The 19657-nt window shown below is 38.6% G+C and overlaps 2 protein-coding genes across 2 annotated transcripts; one reads left to right on the top strand and one right to left on the bottom strand.

The window, feature by feature from the left end:
• Window positions 1-7024: 7024 nt before the first annotated feature.
• LOC145486921 (uncharacterized) lies at window positions 7025-10648 on the bottom strand. Its single transcript, XM_081465629.1, has 8 exons — window positions 10487-10648; window positions 9926-10047; window positions 9638-9813; window positions 9129-9349; window positions 8756-8861; window positions 8241-8485; window positions 7632-7979; window positions 7025-7327 (listed from the first exon to the last, which is right to left on the bottom strand). Exons 1-8 carry the CDS (start codon window positions 10646-10648, stop codon window positions 7025-7027), a joined length of 1683 nt encoding a protein of 560 aa, XP_081321755.1.
• A 1741-nt stretch (window positions 10649-12389) lies between these two features.
• On the top strand, window positions 12390-19657 carry LOC145486919 (tolloid-like protein 2). The gene is made up of 5 exons (XM_081465628.1): window positions 12390-13348; window positions 13809-14228; window positions 17695-18105; window positions 18656-18737; window positions 19525-19657. The coding sequence occupies exons 1-5, from the start codon at window positions 12955-12957 to the stop codon at window positions 19655-19657; spliced, it is 1440 nt and encodes a 479-aa protein (XP_081321754.1). The 5' UTR covers window positions 12390-12954.

The following is a 19657-nucleotide window of genomic DNA, read 5'->3' as shown; positions in this document are numbered from 1 at the left end:
TAAAAAACTAATAGATTCCGAATTCATGACCGTCATTCATAGCAATGAAAAGTCCATACTTCGTAATAAGATGAAAAGAAAAATATATAATCTTAAATCTTGGACAGAATTTTAATCCACCATGCCTTGCATTGAATTCTCCCTTTGTTTTGTCGATTATATCAACACCCTGGATTCTTCGCGTCAAAGCGCTGGCCCTGTCGGGGCGTCTTTTGAATTTTTTAAAACAGTTTCCCTTAGGACCTTACTCAATAGAATACAAGAGGAGCAGTAGAATACGAGCTCGAGGATACTGGCGTGGAAGTGAAATACGTTTTTTCCTTTTGAACGTTCTGAAACCTTTCTTGAAATAATTATTCGCTTGCCGAGGGTTTGATATACATTAAGGCATTTTGCAAGCTAATTCTGAGGTTCACCTTAAATATGTACGCGGATGGCCTGCCAAAATTCTTAAAATTCCAGCTCTAGGTCCTTTAGCGTATGAAAATGTGCGTGAATCTTTTTTGATACCGAATGAACAAAACTTTGCGTGTGGGCGCCGACTTGAAGAGCACAGTTACCTTGCGTTCAAGAGTGTACAGCCTTACATGTTACAAGAATTTGTCTCTCGTATTATGGATTTGGAGGTCTTGAGGAGTTGCTCGGGCAACTCTAGCTTCTAGAGTGCTCTCCAAACTTTCCAAGGGTATCATAAGTCGACAGACGCAAAGCCAAAAGCATGAACTAGTTCTTCTTTTGATAGATATTTGGAATAAAAGAGAAACAACGTTAATTCGATGATACAGTCAAATTCTCTTTTATGTGTAGTTCAAGTGCCTCTTTGTGAAAACGTTGTTGGGATAGAAAGATCGCCAACGAAAGGTAAACGCTATCGTTCATAATTTTCCAATAAACGGGGAATTTTTCTTGTTTAAGACGAGTGGAAAATCTTCTGTTTCAGTGAAGCGCGCTAACGTTCGACAAAAAAATTCGGTTGGTTATTTGGGACATGGGACTTCACGGCAAATATTTTTAAAACAGTAACAAAAAAAACAAGAATTTCTATAGTTTGCAAAAGGATATACAGATCCATGCAGTCAGAATTACTGCAAGACCTGTTCTGGGGCAACACATTTGCCGTCGACAAAGAGTCCGGGTTTGCTTTGCTAAAATACTACATATGGCCTCACTTTCCAGCTTTTTTTCTGTCTGGCTGCTCCACTTGTTTTTTGTGTAGCTGTTATAGGTCCTACAGGATGTCCTCGAAGACATGAAAGTCTTGATGACGTTTCAGGTTTTTATGTGCATGATCTATTACGGGATCTCTATCAGATTACTAGAGGAATATTGCTATTATTGGGCGAGATTTTAGCGGATTTGGCCTTCCAAAGCGGTTTATTCTCTGAAATTCAATTTTTGTCGCGGGGGCGATGACTTTTTAGATGCTCATGCAGGAATTGCGTGGTAAACGACTTCTTCAGTTTGCTCTGATGTGATTCGCTGTGTGGTCCCTCTTCCATATCTTTTCTAGTATTTTCTGGTACGCCGAAGAACGTTTCAGGAAGTTTTCGTCTTGAGCTTGCTTTGAGTTTCCCCACATTCCTTTCCAATATTATTACTTTCCATGAACCTCGTAGAGTTGAAGTTCGATGACGTTAAGCTTGTCTAATTTTTTTTTTTTTTTTTTTCAGAACTGCTTTGATTTTAGCGCCGAGGTTCTCCGCCATATCGAGAGGTTCGAAAATTTTGTCACACTCGGCGCTCGACCGATCGTTCTGCAGATAAAGACAATGAAGGAAACGGGTTATCCGTTCCATTTAATGGCATGAAAATTTTCATATACAGTTTTAAGAGCGACCAAAGATAAGAGCTCAGCAAAACGGGTTAATTTGAAAACGCCGGCGTTTCGTTTTCGCGTCGACGGAGAACATTTTAAAAACGGAGTTTCTCGGAAACGATGGCGTCACGATAATCATCAGATTTTCTTGACCAAGTTTTCCTCAAACACAAATCCAAAATGACCGGTGATTAATGCGTTTTCAAATTCTTCTGGCGTAGTCGTCGTCCCGTGGTATGTGTAAAAGATTCAGATCCTTTTCGCGTTCTTATTATAAATTGTCTGAGAACGTATGGCAAAAATATTAACTCACACCTAGTTCATAACTGTATTGAAAAAGATGTTGAAGTTATATATGGCGCCCTTCTTATTTCATCTCGTGTAAGTTTCCCAATCCCGTTAAAAGGACATGCACCTTACACAGTGTTTTATATATTACTTATATATACTAATTTTTTTTATAAATTAAATATATATTAATTTTTTTTTATATCTTAGGTTAATTTCGTTCCGTTAGAGACCGTCCTTTAAATAATAAACTAATAGAGACATTCGTGAATAACAGTTAGAAGCTCTCCCTTCATCACAAATCAAGAAATTGGAAACTAATTAAGAAGAGTTTGAATCCGCCTTGTTATGTCGTCGTAAGTTTTCTTTTTGTTTTTCCGATTCAAACGCCCCCAGTGTTTGTTTTAAACTTGACTTCATGGATCAGGTGTTTATTTGACTTCTATAGTTAAATCGAGAATGAAGTTTATTAGATCTTTCTTTCATTATTTTGAAAGCTAAATACATTATGATTATACCTAAAGTTTATATACCTCGAATATAAATTCCTAAAGGGTCTTATGTACAAATCTTTTTGGGACACCCGAGTTTTGTTCAATACCCAACGTTTAATCGAGAAAATACGATATGTTTACAGCCCGGATTCTTCCCATCAAAAGGCTGGCCGTGTCTGTGCGTTCACCTCGATGATTTAATCAAATTCTCTTTTATACATAGTGGAGGTTATTAAACTCTGGTACGTTTTCATTGTCTTCGTCTATGTGTTGTGGAGACAGGAAAATCCCCATCGAAAGGTTTTCTCAATTAACGAGGATTGTTCTTGTTTAAGGCGAGCGAAAAAATCTCCTGGTTGAGTGGAGCGCGAGACATTCGACCAAAAATTCCGGTTTAAGTTTCCGTCATTTTCGCATGTCGTATATGGGTGGCAAATGGTCTTTCAGAAACTCTGGGTCTCGCAAAATTTTAGTCGAATTTCACGGGTCTCGCAATCTCGTTTTTTCAGCGGTTATGTGCGTCTCGCAGTCTCGATTTTTATACGAAGCTCTCTCGGACTCTCGACTTTTTGCAAGGTTAAGGATTTCGAAGTTCCGATTCGTTTGTTTTTTTTTTAATAAATGACGTCTTCTCGTCACTTGATATTGAATTTAAAGCAACTTTCAAATTTCCGAGAAAAAGTTAATCTTAACTTCTGCCAAATTGTCTGAATTCCACAAAAAGCTACAAAACTTACAGCAAGGTCATTTTGGGGCCAAAAAACAGTTCTTTTGTTCTAGGATATCCTTACGTAGTGTGTCGAATTTCCAGTTCCAGCTTGTTCGCAAAGGCTGGCTAAAAGGCTAAAAGGGGAATCAAGAAGCGACACATGCACAACCCACGATAGTTCATGATGAAACCCACGAGGTCGAAGAACTCATCTGTTGTCCCCTGTGGAACTGTGTAAAGGCACAAGCATTTACGACAAAAGGCTCCTTTGTAAAACTTCTGTACAAGTTCATTCTCGCTCATTCTTATAGCTCTCAACTAAATCTGGGGCTCGAATTTTAAGAGTCTGAGCCCCTCGCGCTCGCACTCAAAACACTTTCAAGTCTCGGTCTCGCAATCTAAAAAGTCAAAATGTCTCGGGCTCGCAAAGAAAAGCGCTGTACTCGCCGTCTCGCAAAGTCTCGCATTTACCATTCACCACCCCTTCGTATGGCATTGTCTTTTCCACTTGATTGAATAGGTCTCGTTCGTGAAGATCGGGCACATTTCTCGCCAAGATGTAAATTGGCGGAGTGGGCTCACTGTTCTCGGGTTTTGAGCTTGTCAATTACTTCCACTTACTCGTTAATATTGTGGAGGACAACGATTTTCTCAAGCGCCATTCTTTGGAGCACTCATACAACCCCAACATTGGGATGAGGTTGAGTCCATAACTGGTGTTGGTTCTTGACGGCAGGTTCTCTCGTGAGTCCCTTCCATAAATTTCAAACATCAGAGTCGTTTAACTGTTTTAGTTTATTCTGTCTAAAATAATTCTTTGATTTAAAGAACATCATTTCAAAGCTAGGTTAAATAAGAATGCGCATTAAAACACCTAGCATTTTGAAAGTTGCGTCTGCAAAAATTCCTTGTTTGGGCTAACCCTTCACAGTTTACAGTTTGACTAACAGCGAAAAATTTCCCGATTAATCTACTTGCGATATTTGTATAACAATACAGTAAAATGGAGAGGCGAGACAGGTTCTGACACAAGCTGTAAAACATATGAAGTTTCCTCAGTTCCTTGAGTGACTCAGCTGCTCCATCGTTTTGTAGTGTACTCCAAAGAGGAAGTCACAATTCGCAGTCGCCCTCTAAGAGGAGTGGTAAGTCTATTATAGAATTGTATTTTTTTATCAAAAATAATCTTGCTTTTTTTTTACGATTCAGGTTAACATTTCAGCCATTACTGTTTTCAAAGTTAATGCTCTCCCATTGTTCTCCAAGTGTCCAAACTTTGGATCTATATGACATGACCGTAATAAACTCTGAAACAGAAAATCGAACGGTACTGCCAGGTGTGCTAGAGATAAACGTTTTAGGTGATGCACGTTTTACCATGATCTGAGTTATCATTGCAACATTATGATGCCATACCCCATTGAGACCAAATATCTTATTAGGCCTGTTTTTAATAAGGGATAATTTTGGAAATACGACGTCGGCATCTTAGTGACACGTAGTTGTCTTAACGATGAAACAATTTTAAAAGCTTTTGTGGGAGAAAATTGCGGGTGAAGTTTCAAGGTGACAGAATACAACTGACAAAAACAAAACTATTAAAATTACAGTTGTCCGAGGTTTATATGTTTCGAACACTATTTTTCAAGGCAAAAGTGGAAATATCGAGGTGACATAAAAATTTGTAACGGTATTGAGACTGTGTCCACAAGACTTGACTAAATTGTATTTTGGTCTCATAAATCTTATAACATACGATTACCTTCAGTGAAAATTTTAAGAAACATTGGCGTGAATATTAACTGGTTTCCATCTAAAATTAAATTGGTCGGGAATCAACCCGGAAGCTAAATGAATCTTTTTTTTTAAACTTGGCCCTCAAAAAGAACAATTGATGCTGTATTCAATGCAGGTCACTGAGTTTCAAATTCATTGAAACATTTGAAGTCCGCTAATTTTTAGCCTCGGACTAGGAAACTGCCGGGCTGAATTTCACGCTTGTAGTTTTAATTTGCACATTTCTATATATTATGTATTCATAAAACGCTGAAGAATTATTATTATTTCTTGTCGCAGGCATAAAAGATGATTGCGACGATAATTCTCCGGGCCATTGTTCTTTTTGGCACAGTACAGACAAGTAAGCCATTCGCTCATTTAATCTTTGTGCGGTTGTGTTTGGTGGTTTTGTGTTCCCTGTGGCCGTACGTGATCGTCTTGTTTAAAACTGCCGGTTACCGTGACAAATTCATGGCCTATGACAACTTAGAGCTCCTGTATTTTAATGTTTGTCTTGGCATCATATTAACCGCCACATTCTTATGACAATCACTCAGATCTGCGATGAAGCAGAATTCTGTCAAACACAATGGACAATACAGTATCATAGAATTGCTTATATCCAAGCCCTCATGAAAAACTGAGTCAATTAATACTCATGATTAGTTACAGTAGTTAAAAAACCGTTTTTGATCTTTTACAACATAATTGGCTGCTACCAGCAAAGGTCGTAGATTCCCTTGAAAGTTACCCTTGCAGCGGGTTCTCGCGTCTCAACCCAGTTTTATTAATTGACTTAACGGTATAGTCACGCGGACAAAACACTGAAAACAATTTTTAAGCCTGTAACACGTTCTAAAAGCAAACGGGATATTCTAAAACGCAATTTCCGGAACAAATAAAGGAAATCAGCTTAATTTTTTCCAGATCATAAGAACAAATCTGGCAAGAAATATCCTTTTTGGCTATTATTTTGCCAGGGTGGTCAAAGTTTTGGCACAATTTCGCATTAACTGCTTAAATTTTGCCACGAGTAACAAAAACGTCACTTGGTAAGAAATGGGTGGATAACTGAAAACTTTACCAGCACCAGAGCTTTAAAGACCGCTATGGTAAAAATGTCACGAAAAGTTAAGGTTTTGCCGAGATCTAGTTGCAAGAATCAGCTTAAAAAAGCAGTTTTCTGAAACGAAGGCAACGAACATGGTAAAAACTATGACCAAATGTTCATTTTTGGTAAAAAGGATTTAAAAGACAGCTTTCTCCTGGCATGAAACAAAGCGAATCGTGTTAATTTTGCCAAGTTTGGCAAATTTATCGGCAATTGGGGTAATCTCTGTCAATTTGGTACTTGCAACAAGACATAACGCAAGGTACATGGAAATTTCCATGTACCTTGCCATATGTTTGTTTGGGAGGTACATGGAAATTTCCATCTACCTCACAAGCAAACATATGCCAAGTTACATGGAAATTTCCATGTACCTCGCAAGCAAACATATGCCAAGGTACATGGAAATTTCCATGTACCTCGCAGTTAAACATATGGCAAGGTACATGGAAATTTCCATGTACCTAGCAAGGATACATGTACATTTTACATGTATATTGTACGTTGCTAGGATACACAGAGTACAGCCTCGTCTTATGCACCTTTGAAACTTATCGCTTTTATCTTTGTTAAGACAAATTTTAATTGCAAATTTACTGAAGAGGTGACGGTTCTGCATTTTGGTATGCTTAAAACGTAACGACTGTTGTTTATTAGTGCAGGATAAAAGTTAACAACAATGTAATTGATTTAACTTGCCGATTTGTACAAAATCAACTATACAAGTTCTTGCAAAAGGCATATAAAACAATAATTTCAGGTTCAGTTTAACTTTCTTTTAGTTTTTCATACGTGTCCTTGAGATACTTATACGTCTCATTTGCAAGCTAGTTGTTCTCATTCAACTGAAAATTAACCAACAGAATACACTCCTTTGGCAGTGTGTCTGTCCATACGTTTCCACCTGCCACTTCCCAAGGTTTCCATTCCGTCTTCCAAGAACCTTTCCAGTACTCTATTTCAAACGAAGACTCGTCTACCGCGATTACTTTCCCTAAAACAGGAACTTTCTTGTAGCCATGAATATTAACTGCCACCAAAACACCCGGCCTTAATGCTTCTAAAGGATTGGAAACTCTATTGACGCGAGTAGCCAACGCTTGTGGATTCTGGTATCGACCTGTATATACCTGCGGACAAAAAAAGTTACAAAACATCTCATTCCTGTGTTTGTAGCAAACATTGTTTTTAATTTTGGTAAGGCTATTGAAATATTGCATCCTCAAGTCAAACCATTAGATGAAAACCAAACATGGGATAGATTGTTTGGTTGGGTGAGTGGCCACATGACATATGTTTCCCCTGAGCGGCCACATGTTTCTCCTGAGTCAATCATTTGCAATGTCCAAGTTACATGTTTGTGTTTTTTAAATTACGCAAACCGTACCAATAATGAGTATTGTTCTAGTATTGCAGCCAGTTGTTAACTTTTACCTCAGGTATTTCGTCCAGCTGCTGTGCTACAAGGCGTTCACCTTCGGGCTGAACATTTGCGGGCCTCGCTATATCCGGAGGATGTCTCGAATCGCTCGGCTCATCAGCGGATGAAAGTTGTCTTTCTTTTATGCGGACTGTATCCTCCAAAGGCCAGGTTGTTGGTGGATCTGGTGCCTTGAAAATAGCTTCTTTATCACCGAGGAAGTCCATCCACCATTTTTGATGGTGCTCTTCAAATGACCTTGAAAGGAAGAACTTTGGGATCTCATCCTTCAGCCTTTTAACGTCAATCTTTTCGTCTGATGGAGGAACACAATTGGGCACACCACGAGGCACTTTGTTTACCTATTGCAAAACATTAAAAAATACTTTTTACCAATGAAGGGAAATTAAATCAGATTTAGTATTTGTCATTACAAAATAAAACAAAGAAACCAAATATTTTAATAGAAATATTTGCTTCGGCTTTCTGTACATATTACGAAGCCCATCCTCTTGCCGACTGGCCCTTTTGTTTATGTACAAACGTACAATCGCACACTCTATTTATGGAAAAAATATCACGAATGTGGCCGCCTAGGAACAAAATAATTGTAAGTAACGAACCTTCAGTATCACCAAGCCCTCATCAGTCAAATTACTTGGCTTCCACATCTTATCTCTTGACCAATTTCTGTATTTCAAAACGACATCTCCATCAGAATTTTCCTTCAACACAAAGCAGTGGGGCTTGCTAATATTGTGCAATTCTGTTTCTGCGGCGCGTAACCATGAGCGGACATCATAAATGACATCAACGAACTCTACATATGGAGAAGGTGTGTACACCTGGCTCACCGCTGTCATCAATTCTAAAATTTAAACAATTATCATAACGTGGTGAAAACTTGAATAACCAAAATAAAAGATGAAAGATTCTCTTTGATAAATACTTTCACGTGAATCACGGGTAGGGGGACAAAGATAGCAAAGAGATCTCAATAAAGTAAGCAGCATAAGAAAGCGATATTACGTACGTTAGTAACAATAATCATATAAGCAAAAATTACAGAAAAGAATGTTTTCCTTAGCAACGGCCTTACAATTATGTTGATGAGAGCTTCATTAGGTCACAAATATACCAGTCAATATCCTTATGTTGTTCTTTGCAATGTTCCCAGCAATCCGACTGAAAAGCTGGTCGATATCTTCATGGGTGTGGCCAGGCATGAGGAAGTTAATTTTCACCTACAAAGAAGGAAGGATACACATTACATAAGCTTAATGGAGATCCATATACTCAGTAAGATTATTATGGACAGGACCCTATGCAAGAATGCGGTGCTTACATGAGCATACATTTCATGCTGAACATGGATATTAAAGTTTACAAGGGCGAGAGATATGTTTCAGTGGTAAAATATTTTACTGCTCGATGCGGAAACCAGACATATCCTTTGAAATGGCCCACTACAGCGAGAATCTAAATATGCAATAATTGTGTTACTTGATTACCTTTTTAAACACTTTGTACTTTATCAAGACCGCAAGGAAGATGATGACAAATTGATTTTTGTTTTCTCGCCAGCAGTTATCCATCTGTATGTAGAGTACATCTGGAATGTATTCCATACGGGACAACGTTCGAAGCAGAACGTTAATGGTAAAGTTTGAATCATGTCCCCACTGGTGAACGTCAATAAACGCAAGTACCTCCCTACCGTGGTTGATAACACCTGCAAAAAAAAAGAACCAGTTATTATAAGTGCCCGTTTATTTGTATAAAATCTTACAAATTACTTTATACACTATAGATAAAGGTCATTTTTAAGCTAACCTCCGGAATAAAATATCCAATTCCATAAAAAGACCTCAGAAAATAAAACATCTATTCTGATAAACACTGTTGTTTAAAAGGTTTTTGAGGTAATTAATAGGCAATCCATCCATTTAGTTCATCTATCAATGTCATGAGTCATATAGAATACTGAATTTCAGCAATAATACATACTGGTACACGAGACCTGTTAAATGCGTTTTCAGTCTCCAGGCACTCGCGTAAGACTTGGCTTGATTGAGTAGTGCAGGAATAAGAAGCTTGTTTTGATCCATTCCGTCAATAATGATGCACATGCAATTTTTAGAAGTCACTCCATCTTTAGCTTTCCCTCTACGATAATAGTACGTTTCTCTTTCTTCCCTGTTAGGCAAACATATACATCGAAAAGTTCTTGAATTAACCAAGAAGTGCCCGTGAAATCATATTGCACGCATTTTTAATTTGAGAATTCTGATGATAAGGCTAGAGATACCTCTGTAGATCGTTGTGGTACTTATATAGGTTATCAAAGTACTCTCTCTTAGTCTTGTCCATGGTCTTCTGTTTTTCTTCTTTTAGGAAAGTACAGATGTCACATTTCGTGAGCCTGTTTACCTGCCAAGAAACATCAACAACAAAAATATGTCAGTGAAAAGGAAAAGAACTGACTGATCATATAGAATTTGAGATTAAGCCTCGAAAGGAAACCAATAAGGGTGTGGCTCGCTAATTTGACCGCTAATAAAGACCTCTCAAAAACGGACAGACAAGTATTAGCTAAAATGATTTAATGATGGTATGAACTTTGTCATTGAATACTGTACAGCATTTTTGCTTCGAGTGCAACCCTTAAGAGTGTTCTTTGACGACTAAAAATAGTGGATTTAGGTCCTTGACACCTTAAGCGAGTGCAAAATCCGTAATTTACACCCCTGAGCGAGACGGCGATTATTATCACCGACCATTTCATAAGGGAGTCCCCACCTGGGGCATTAACTACATTATTGTCCCTTCTTTTACTGATCAAGAGCGGTTGGGTTTGGCACTAGCTTACCTTCGGGATGAGCACATCTGGAAAGTCCGAGTTCAGGATACGGCAAAATTGGGAGTAGGAAATAACTTGTTCACCAAGTTGTGTTAAATCATCCTTTAGGTAACCGAACAGAATTCTATTGTCGAGGTAACTGGGAAGATTGATGACCAAGGTGTCGGGCATTTTATCCCCAATTCTGCTGAATAACAACTGCATCCAAGCTTTTGCTACGCTCGTCTTGTGTCGTTGCCCCACGGAATTGTACTGATTTTCATTCTCGTACACTACCAAACCATTCAGGAAACATTTCACGACGTCTTCTAGCCGCTTGCTGTTGATGCCATAAGCTGCCTGCCATGCAGCTCTACAAGTTTTGTAACCACGCACAAAATAAGACACTTAGTTCAGACTGCGTTGTAAAGGGCTTTTGTTAATGGTCTTATTGATAATGATGGAAAAGTAGCTTCTTCAAAAAACATACCGAATTCAAGACTAGAGTGCAAACATCATACCCTATTTGAGACCAAAACGCCCAGAATCAAGCCTGCAAATGACAGTCGGTCATCGGACAATTGTCCGGTTAATTTGAGGTTTTGACAGGTAAAAGCTTAGCCTGGTCGGACACTCTGAGCGGGCATTTCTGCTAAAATCAAAAATATTTTAACTGGAAATTTGTGGCCGAATATGGGACAAGTTATTTTGTTATACTGCCACACAATGCTACGCAAAAAAGCATTGTTATCGGTTTTGTTTTATTCTAATTCTGAGGATTTTATCACGCGCAGTGCGCCGTTTCAAATGTTATGTCGAATTGTAAACACATCACAACTGCGCCACTATTCCTGCGTGTTAATTTACGCATTTTGCGGTGGCGTTGTGAAAGATCGTGAAGCCCCATTTAGTCTGAATTACGTTCGTCTGAAAAACTACTTAGAACTGAGGTCTTATGTAATCACTCGTTGTTTGTTACCACCAAGTGTTGTGGAATTAATTTTCAGTGGTAATACATTATGGAAATTATTATGGAAATTGAATACACAGCCCAAATACTCACGTTTCGTTATCTGAATGCAATCGCTTTCAAAAACTTTAAAACCTCTAAAACGTAACCAAATGTTTTTCTAGTCCGTATGATCAAAACTCAGTTTAATTTTTAACCTTTTGTAGTTTTTTTACGGCTGCCAGTGTGGTTGAAATATAGTTTCCGTACCACAGACATGTTTTTGTGAAAAGCGTGAATGTACAAATTGGTCACGCTTTATAGTCACGACCGCCTCCAATTCCACATTTTAAATAGTTACGCAAATTTTTCATTCAATTGACCCCGAAAGCTTTCAGAGGAGACTTGCTTTCAGAAAAAGTCGAAGAATTCATTTCAGCCAATTTTCAAGTCTCTGAATGTTATTGTGAGGTTTTATACTGACAAGCTGTCCACGCGGGAGATTGTTTCATCCCTTTTCCCGTTCAGTCCCTAAACGTCGTGGGAAATTTGTTACATTGGAAACGCTTGTGTGACTAGAGGTATAAACGTTTGTAAATTTGTCAATTTTCAACAAGTAAATTAATACCAGACGTAATGTAAAGGTCCTCTTGCTGGTGCTAGTAGCGATTTTACACTCAGTTGACTTTTAAGCTATTCGAATTTGCAACCAATATTTTGGCTAAGAGTCTACACTGAAACACCAAAATGTCTCAAATGTCTATTTTTAATTTCTAATGACAAACAATTTTTTTTGTCCGACCAGACTGGCTTTTTGTCAGGTCAAAACTTGTCTTTGTCCTGACAAATGACCTGCCTATAGACAAAAATTATTTGCAGGCTTGCAGAATCGAAACCTTATTGACCAAAACGGCTAAAAAAGCCATACCCTTGGGCCCGCACATACCTATATAGTCCACACAACCTAAGTTGTTAAATTAAAGCCTGAAAAAAATTCAGGCCTGAACGGGATTCGAACCTATCACCAATGCGATACTGGTGAAATGCTCTGCCAACTGAGCTATCAAGCTAACTGGGAGCTGGGCATATCTACGGGCATATTACGAACTCACAAAGTGACCCCGTTTCTCGAAAGCCCCGGAAACTTTTCGGGCCCGGAAAGCCATAGCAAAATCTCGAACCTTACGATTACAGAGCTGTTTATTTACGTATTCTTAATGTGTACAGAGGTTCCCTTCACACAAGAAGATTCACGCCTATACAATTCTCTGTTTTTAGATACAGATGAACTAAAAATAGCTTTACGGGCCCGAAAAGTTTCCGGGGCTTTCGAGAAACGCTCCCAGCTCCCAGTTGGCCCGAGAGCTCATTTGGTAGAGCACTGCACCGGTATCGTAGAGGTTATGGGTTCGTATCCCGTTCAAGCCTGAATTTTTTTTCACTGCTTAATTTATGTGTGTAACTGCAATGATCAATAATGTCTTCATATAGTACAACCGTTGTCTTCCACTTTTTGTAAAACAATCTGATTTATTCGGCGCTCTATTTTATGACTTATCTTGTAGCATGTGTTACCCCCGGAGACTTCCTCAATGGATCGAGTGGATTCTTCTCAAGTCCCAATTTCCCAAGCAACTTCCCTAAAAACAGTGATTGTACCTGGAACATCACAGTACCTGCAGGGCGAATCATTAAAGTCACCTTCCTCAGCTTCGCTTTGGATCCATTTCAAAAGCCGAGTTGTCTCGGAGCGTCTGGGGGTCCCCATGTTTTCATCACCAATGTCGCTTCTAATGATGGAGCTCCAGAATTTAAAATTTGTGGAGCAAGACTTCCTTATCCAGTGTACTCTGTCGGAAATTTTATCCAAGTGAGACTGCGATCTGCTGCCACTGGTTACAAAGGGTTTAATGCATCGTATGAAGTCATAGATAAAGAAATACGTAAGCAATACTCGATAACTTTAAGAACTTTTGCCTGACAGACCAGGGAGATTTGAAAATGAGAGTCGGCCGATTTTCCTAAAAATCCACTTATAAATTCCTTATGTAGACTTACGTTATATGCCAAAGTTTCAGCTTCACTGGCCATTATCCACCCCAGTTCTGGACTGATCAGCCCCATAGGGTTAATTTTCAAGCCAATTTTGAGCACTTTTTAGCAACTCCCTCACAGATTAAGACACAATTTCAAACACAACAACGTGGTGACCTAGCCAATCAAATCATGTGTTTTTCCTCTGACTCGTCGCAGTCCTTTATTTCTTTCCCGGAGCGAACTTTCTGAACAAACAAGACAGAGTTGGCGTGTCATTGAAAGGTCCATAGAGAAACTCCATCAGGGTTAGATAAAAGGCAATGATTTGTTTTGTTTTGTTTTGTTTTGTTTTGTTTTGTTTTTCAGTATGTCCTAAAGCCGTCGCCCTTAACGAGACATCAGGTGTTTTTACGAGCCCTTTCTATCCAAGAAAATACCCAGATGATCAAAGGTGCGCCTGGAAAATCTCAGTGGCCCAAGGAAACTATATTAAGCTTGACATCCGCCCCAACATCCAAAGGTGCGACACAACGTGCCCGTGCGATTACGTGCAAATTCAAGATGGTTTCTCTGATTATCGGCCGAACGAACATGGAAAAGTGTGCGGTACAACTAATACAAAAACATTTTATTCAACTCATAGCAGCTTAAAGGTGCTGTTTGTCTCCGATAATACGAGTTCCAAGCTCTTCGATGGATTTAAGGCAACCTACACGCAACTGGGCCACACTCCTCCAAGTAAGTACACGCATACATACATACATACATACATACATACATACATACATACATACATACATACATACATACATACATACATACATACATACATACATACATACATACATACATACATACATACATACATACATACATACATACATACATACATACATACATACATACATACATACATACATACATACATACATACATACATACATACATACATACATACATACATACATACATACATACATACATACATACATACATACATACATACATACATACATACATACATACATACATACATACATACATACATACATACATACATACATACATACATACATACATACATACATACATACATACATACATACATACATACATACATACATACATACATACATACATACATACATACATACATACATACATACATACATACATACATACATACATACATACATACATACATACATACATACATACATACATACATACATACATACATACATACATACATACATACATACATACATACATACATACATACATACATACATACATACATACATACATACATACATACATACATACATACATACATACATACATACATACATACATACATACATACATACATACATACATACATACATACATACATACATACATACATACATACATACATACATACATACATACATACATACATACATACATACATACATACATACATACATACATACATACATACATACATACATACATACATACATACATACATACATACATACATACATACATACATACATACATACATACATACATACATACATACATACATACATACATACATACATACATACATACATACATACATACATACATACATACATACATACATACATACATACATACATACATACATACATACATACATACATACATACATACATACATACATACATACATACATACATACATACATACATACATACATACATACAAACAAACATACATACATACATACATACATACATACATAAATTACATTATTTACCTTCGGATTTGAGAGTAGCTTATGCAGCTAATATCTCCGAGCATTTAACCAGCAGATGAGAGAGATAGACCGCCACACCGGATGGTATGAAGAGTTGTGAGACGGGGCCTACGGTTTATCGTCCTTATCTGAGAAGACTAGAAAGTTTAACCATTTGCAGATGTCATAATAAAGACAGCACTTTCTCCTCAATTATTTAAAGATCCTGAGTGTTGGTCCGGCCGGGCTTTCAACCCGCGAGCTCCCGCACGCTAGTCTAATGCTCCACCACTGAACTAACCGGTCGGCGGTTGCGTGATCGCTGATAACGCATCACATGATCGCTGACTGGTTGATAGTCTTACGCGCATGCTTATGCTTATGCTAACATGTCCTCACTGGACACAATGAACGACTCAAGCATAAGCATAAGAAGAACGCAAGGTTTGATATTCTTATGCTTATGCTTATGCTTATGTCGTGGCCGTCTTCACTAGCGGATAAGCTTCTTATGCGTGCGTCGCTAGTGGGGATCGGGTTAGAAAACACTGCGAGAAAAAGAGATGGGCCTAACCATCAAGCGCCGCGCTACCGGTCACCAGTGAAATGCAGCGGTGCCTGCGCACGAGGCAACTTGGTTTCTTTTCTATCGACTTTTAGTATTAATCCGCTAACGTTGTATCACGAACGCCGTCCTCTTTATAATCACGCTACTCGCCATATGTTCTGTTGTAGATAGTGAGTAGTCTAGCAGGTGCGGCTGTTAACAAAATGGCTGCCGTTTCTTTGCGTTTTCGAAGTGTCTGTGCAGAAGAATTAGATAAAGTTTTAAAGGATTGGTAGATTTATACTAAAATAATGTGACTGAATTTATGGAAACCGTGTTAAGACTTTGCACCAAAATAAAGTGGGTTAAATTAGTCAATCATTGCGACAAGAGGATGGAAAGCATTCACATCGGTTATTTGTTTCTATATTTCAGCAAAAAAAGTTGGCCTTCCATGACATTCAATTTCAATATCTGTATGTATTTGCAAACACAGCTACAGACTTGTCACTGATAATATCGATACAATTCTGTCCTAGAGCTAGCTTTCCACAAGGCTTATCGTGGCTCAAATAAAAAGGAAATAACTCTCCTGTGTGCCTTTTGAGACCAGGAGGACTAAATTCACCGTCTTTTCGTTGAATCATGAATTGTACAATTTAATTAAAAGTGCTTTTAACATGAAATTGGAGTCTAAATCAACACGAACGTACAGATATCAAAACCGCGGCCGAGATCTGATCTATAGCTTTCTAAAACATGCATCGTCCTAAATGGAACAAGCAAGAGCTTCCTACATCGAGAATCGATTGAACTTCAAACAAACTAGGCCATAATTATGAGTTAGCGACCACTCAACATGCTGTCGTTACGTCAATTATCGACCGGAAGCCACGCAAATAAATTTCTTCAGCGCTAGCGAATCACAGACAGTTCTGATAATAAGCTAGGCCGAGAACGCCTAAAATTGATAAAACAAGGAAATTCTACTCACGATCAGCGCTCGACCAAATATTCTTCACTCCGTTCGTAGCCATGTTTTGCTCGCAAATAGCAATGTCCCGGATGTACTTGAATTTTATCGAGCGGGAAATGCCATATCCAGACTTCAACAGATGTTAATTCGAAGTCTTTAGCGACATCAAACGCCAACAGCAGTTAGTGATGCCTAGTCCATTGTACGTCTAAACCCTAAATTGATGTGGCTAAAGCTCTTAAAGCTTTGCTGTCTTAAGCAAGCACAACATTAACGGCCTACTATTACGGGGCTAAATGACGTCCCGTTTGATACATCTCAGGCCCGCCTCATGTACGATAATGAACGACGCTTGCTAGCAAATCGTTAGACTTGCGCCTTCACTGGACTTAATGATGTCCTCGGGCAGACTTTCTTTAGACAGCATTTATAGAACGCTAATCGGTCGGCTCCTTCCCATAGTCACCGCGCGAACTGAAATTCAGAGGAGTGTAGCCTGGGCTAAACTTAACAGGAATTGAAAAAGGGAGGGGGGGAGCGATAAATAAGTAAAAAACAAATAGACAATTGAATGAAACATGCGGCAAGAAGTTCTCTACATTTCATGCTAGGTAATATTTACAAGCTGCTGCCATAGCGAAAGCATAAAAATAAGAATTAAAAATAAAAATAAAAAATAAATAAATAAATAAACGCTTGATTCATTCTTTAACACTGTTTTCATAAATCCAGACATAATTAGATTAGTTTCAAAAACATATAAAAACCCTCGAACTTTGTTCTTGAGCTATAATTTGATTTTTTGGACATTAAATTACCTCCACTGTCTTGCCTTGGGTTCGCCTATCGTCTAGAATAGAGTTATTAGTGTCCTTCACTTTTTGGGGTTTTAAGGCCCACCTTCCGTGATACTTAAAGTTATGTGATGGAATTATATATTTTAATTTTTTTTTCCCAGTTTGTCCAACTGAACCAATTTCTCTCAATGGGAGCGGAAAATTCAGCAGCCCTAACTATCCTATGAGCAATTATCCTGCTTCCAGAGATTGTTCCTGGAACATTACTGTGCCATCTGATAAACTTGTCAAGTTAGTATTCACTGAATTGGCCCTTGGTTCATGTGGGTTTAATTGCAGCTGGGATAATTGCACCTATGTGGAGTTATATGACGGTTCTTCAACAAATTCTTCTTCGCTGGGACGATTTTGCAACGGTTCAGCCCTGCAAGAGATGTTCTCAAGTGGTAACCAGATGTTCGTGATCTTCCATTCCGGTTCTTCCCTTGATCGCGGATTTGAAGCGCAGTATTCTATTTTTTCGGGAAGACCAGCAACAACAACAACAACAACAACAGCAGCAGCATCACTAGGTGAGCCATCTCACATAAAGTTTATTTATGTATGTACGTGTATGTATGCGTGCATGCTTGTGTGTATGTAGGTAGGTAGCTTCAACTGTAACAGCATTACCGAGTGAGCCAACAGCCAGAGGTGAGGCGTCTATTAAGGAGACCGTTTACAGTTGTGGGGACGGACTGACTCCATGGACGAACTGACGAACTGACTGACGGACTGACTAGGGACTGAAGGACGAACTGACTGGCGGACTGACTGACGGACGGACTGACGGATTGACTTACTGCCTTTCTGTCTGCCTGTCCGTCTGTCTGACTGACTGACTGACCAACTGACTTACTGACGGGCGGACGGACGGACGGACGGACTGACTGAATGACTGACTGTCTCTCTGACGGACTGACTGACTGACTTACTGTCCTGTACAGTGTGGACGCTGACCATGTTTAGACAATGTAGGGCCGGTTAACACTTATCCAGGACTAAAACTGAGTTGACAGAAATTATATAGGTATTGCTTAAAAAACGTTTTCATTGCTAGTGTTTTGTTGATTTTCACTTTAGTCGACGTCAAAACTCTGTTGGATCGATCCGGGGCTTACTGTTGGGGAGTATCTACGATCAGTAAAGACTTTAACGTTGGGCTGTATTTCTTTAGTGTCTCCATTTATACCATGATTACCTTCAAATTTTGTCGTATCTCAGTCACAAGTTTTTTATCAAGTTGTCATGTAATAGTTTAGGCATTATACATAGAACGATATCTAAGTAGATCAAGATCTGAAGGTTTTAACAATTTCCTCGGAATTGTTCAATTTTGTTTTAGTTTGAATTTAATCCAAACTTTATGATTACTTTCAGCACCTACCGGATCAGCCATAAATAGTAAGTAAATAGGAAAAAACAGGAAAAAATTTAATTTTTTTTAACAAAAACCTCAAACAAGGGATAAGGAAAAAATCATCAAAGTTCGTGGCCATGTGCGTTGAACTCGATTTTCAGCTTTTCATACCAAAACGGTTCAACAACAATACAACAAAGTGGCAGTACATCGTCTTGACGAACACGTATTTTCAAGACTTCCGCGGAGACCTGTCACGCATTTCGTGGCGTATAATCTCTGTGAAACACCCCAAGCAAGCAAGTTTTTGTCTACTTATCTGCTTGTTTGGCTCATCCTGTTGCTTGTTCAGACCAAGCATTCTATAGGTACAGAAAGTTCAGTGCTCGGTTCCGCAACTTTCCTGATGCTTTTCGAACACTGGCTGTTAGTACTTCGCCATCTTTACTAGAATGAGCTTTCCAATAATTCCTAACTTGTTCCATGTATCTTGTGACGAACTTTCTTTCAGAAGTACGATATCTCCCTTTACGGCTTAATTTGTAAGTTGGATTCTATGAGCTTTTAAGTGTTTCTTGGTTGTTTCACGCAGACTCAATACGAATTCGTTTTACCACACTTTTCAAACATGGCAAGTTGTCTGTGAGGAACGTAACCTCCCAAGGAAGTCCGATCTTGATGTTGATCTTTTGGTGCTGGGAAAGTACACCAAGTTTTGGATTTAG

Source organism: Orbicella franksi, chromosome 5, assembly GCF_964199315.1.
Source record: "Orbicella franksi chromosome 5, jaOrbFran1.1, whole genome shotgun sequence".
NCBI classification, from domain to species: domain Eukaryota; kingdom Metazoa; phylum Cnidaria; class Anthozoa; order Scleractinia; family Merulinidae; genus Orbicella; species Orbicella franksi.
This window is presented reverse-complemented; position numbering and strand designations above follow the sequence as displayed.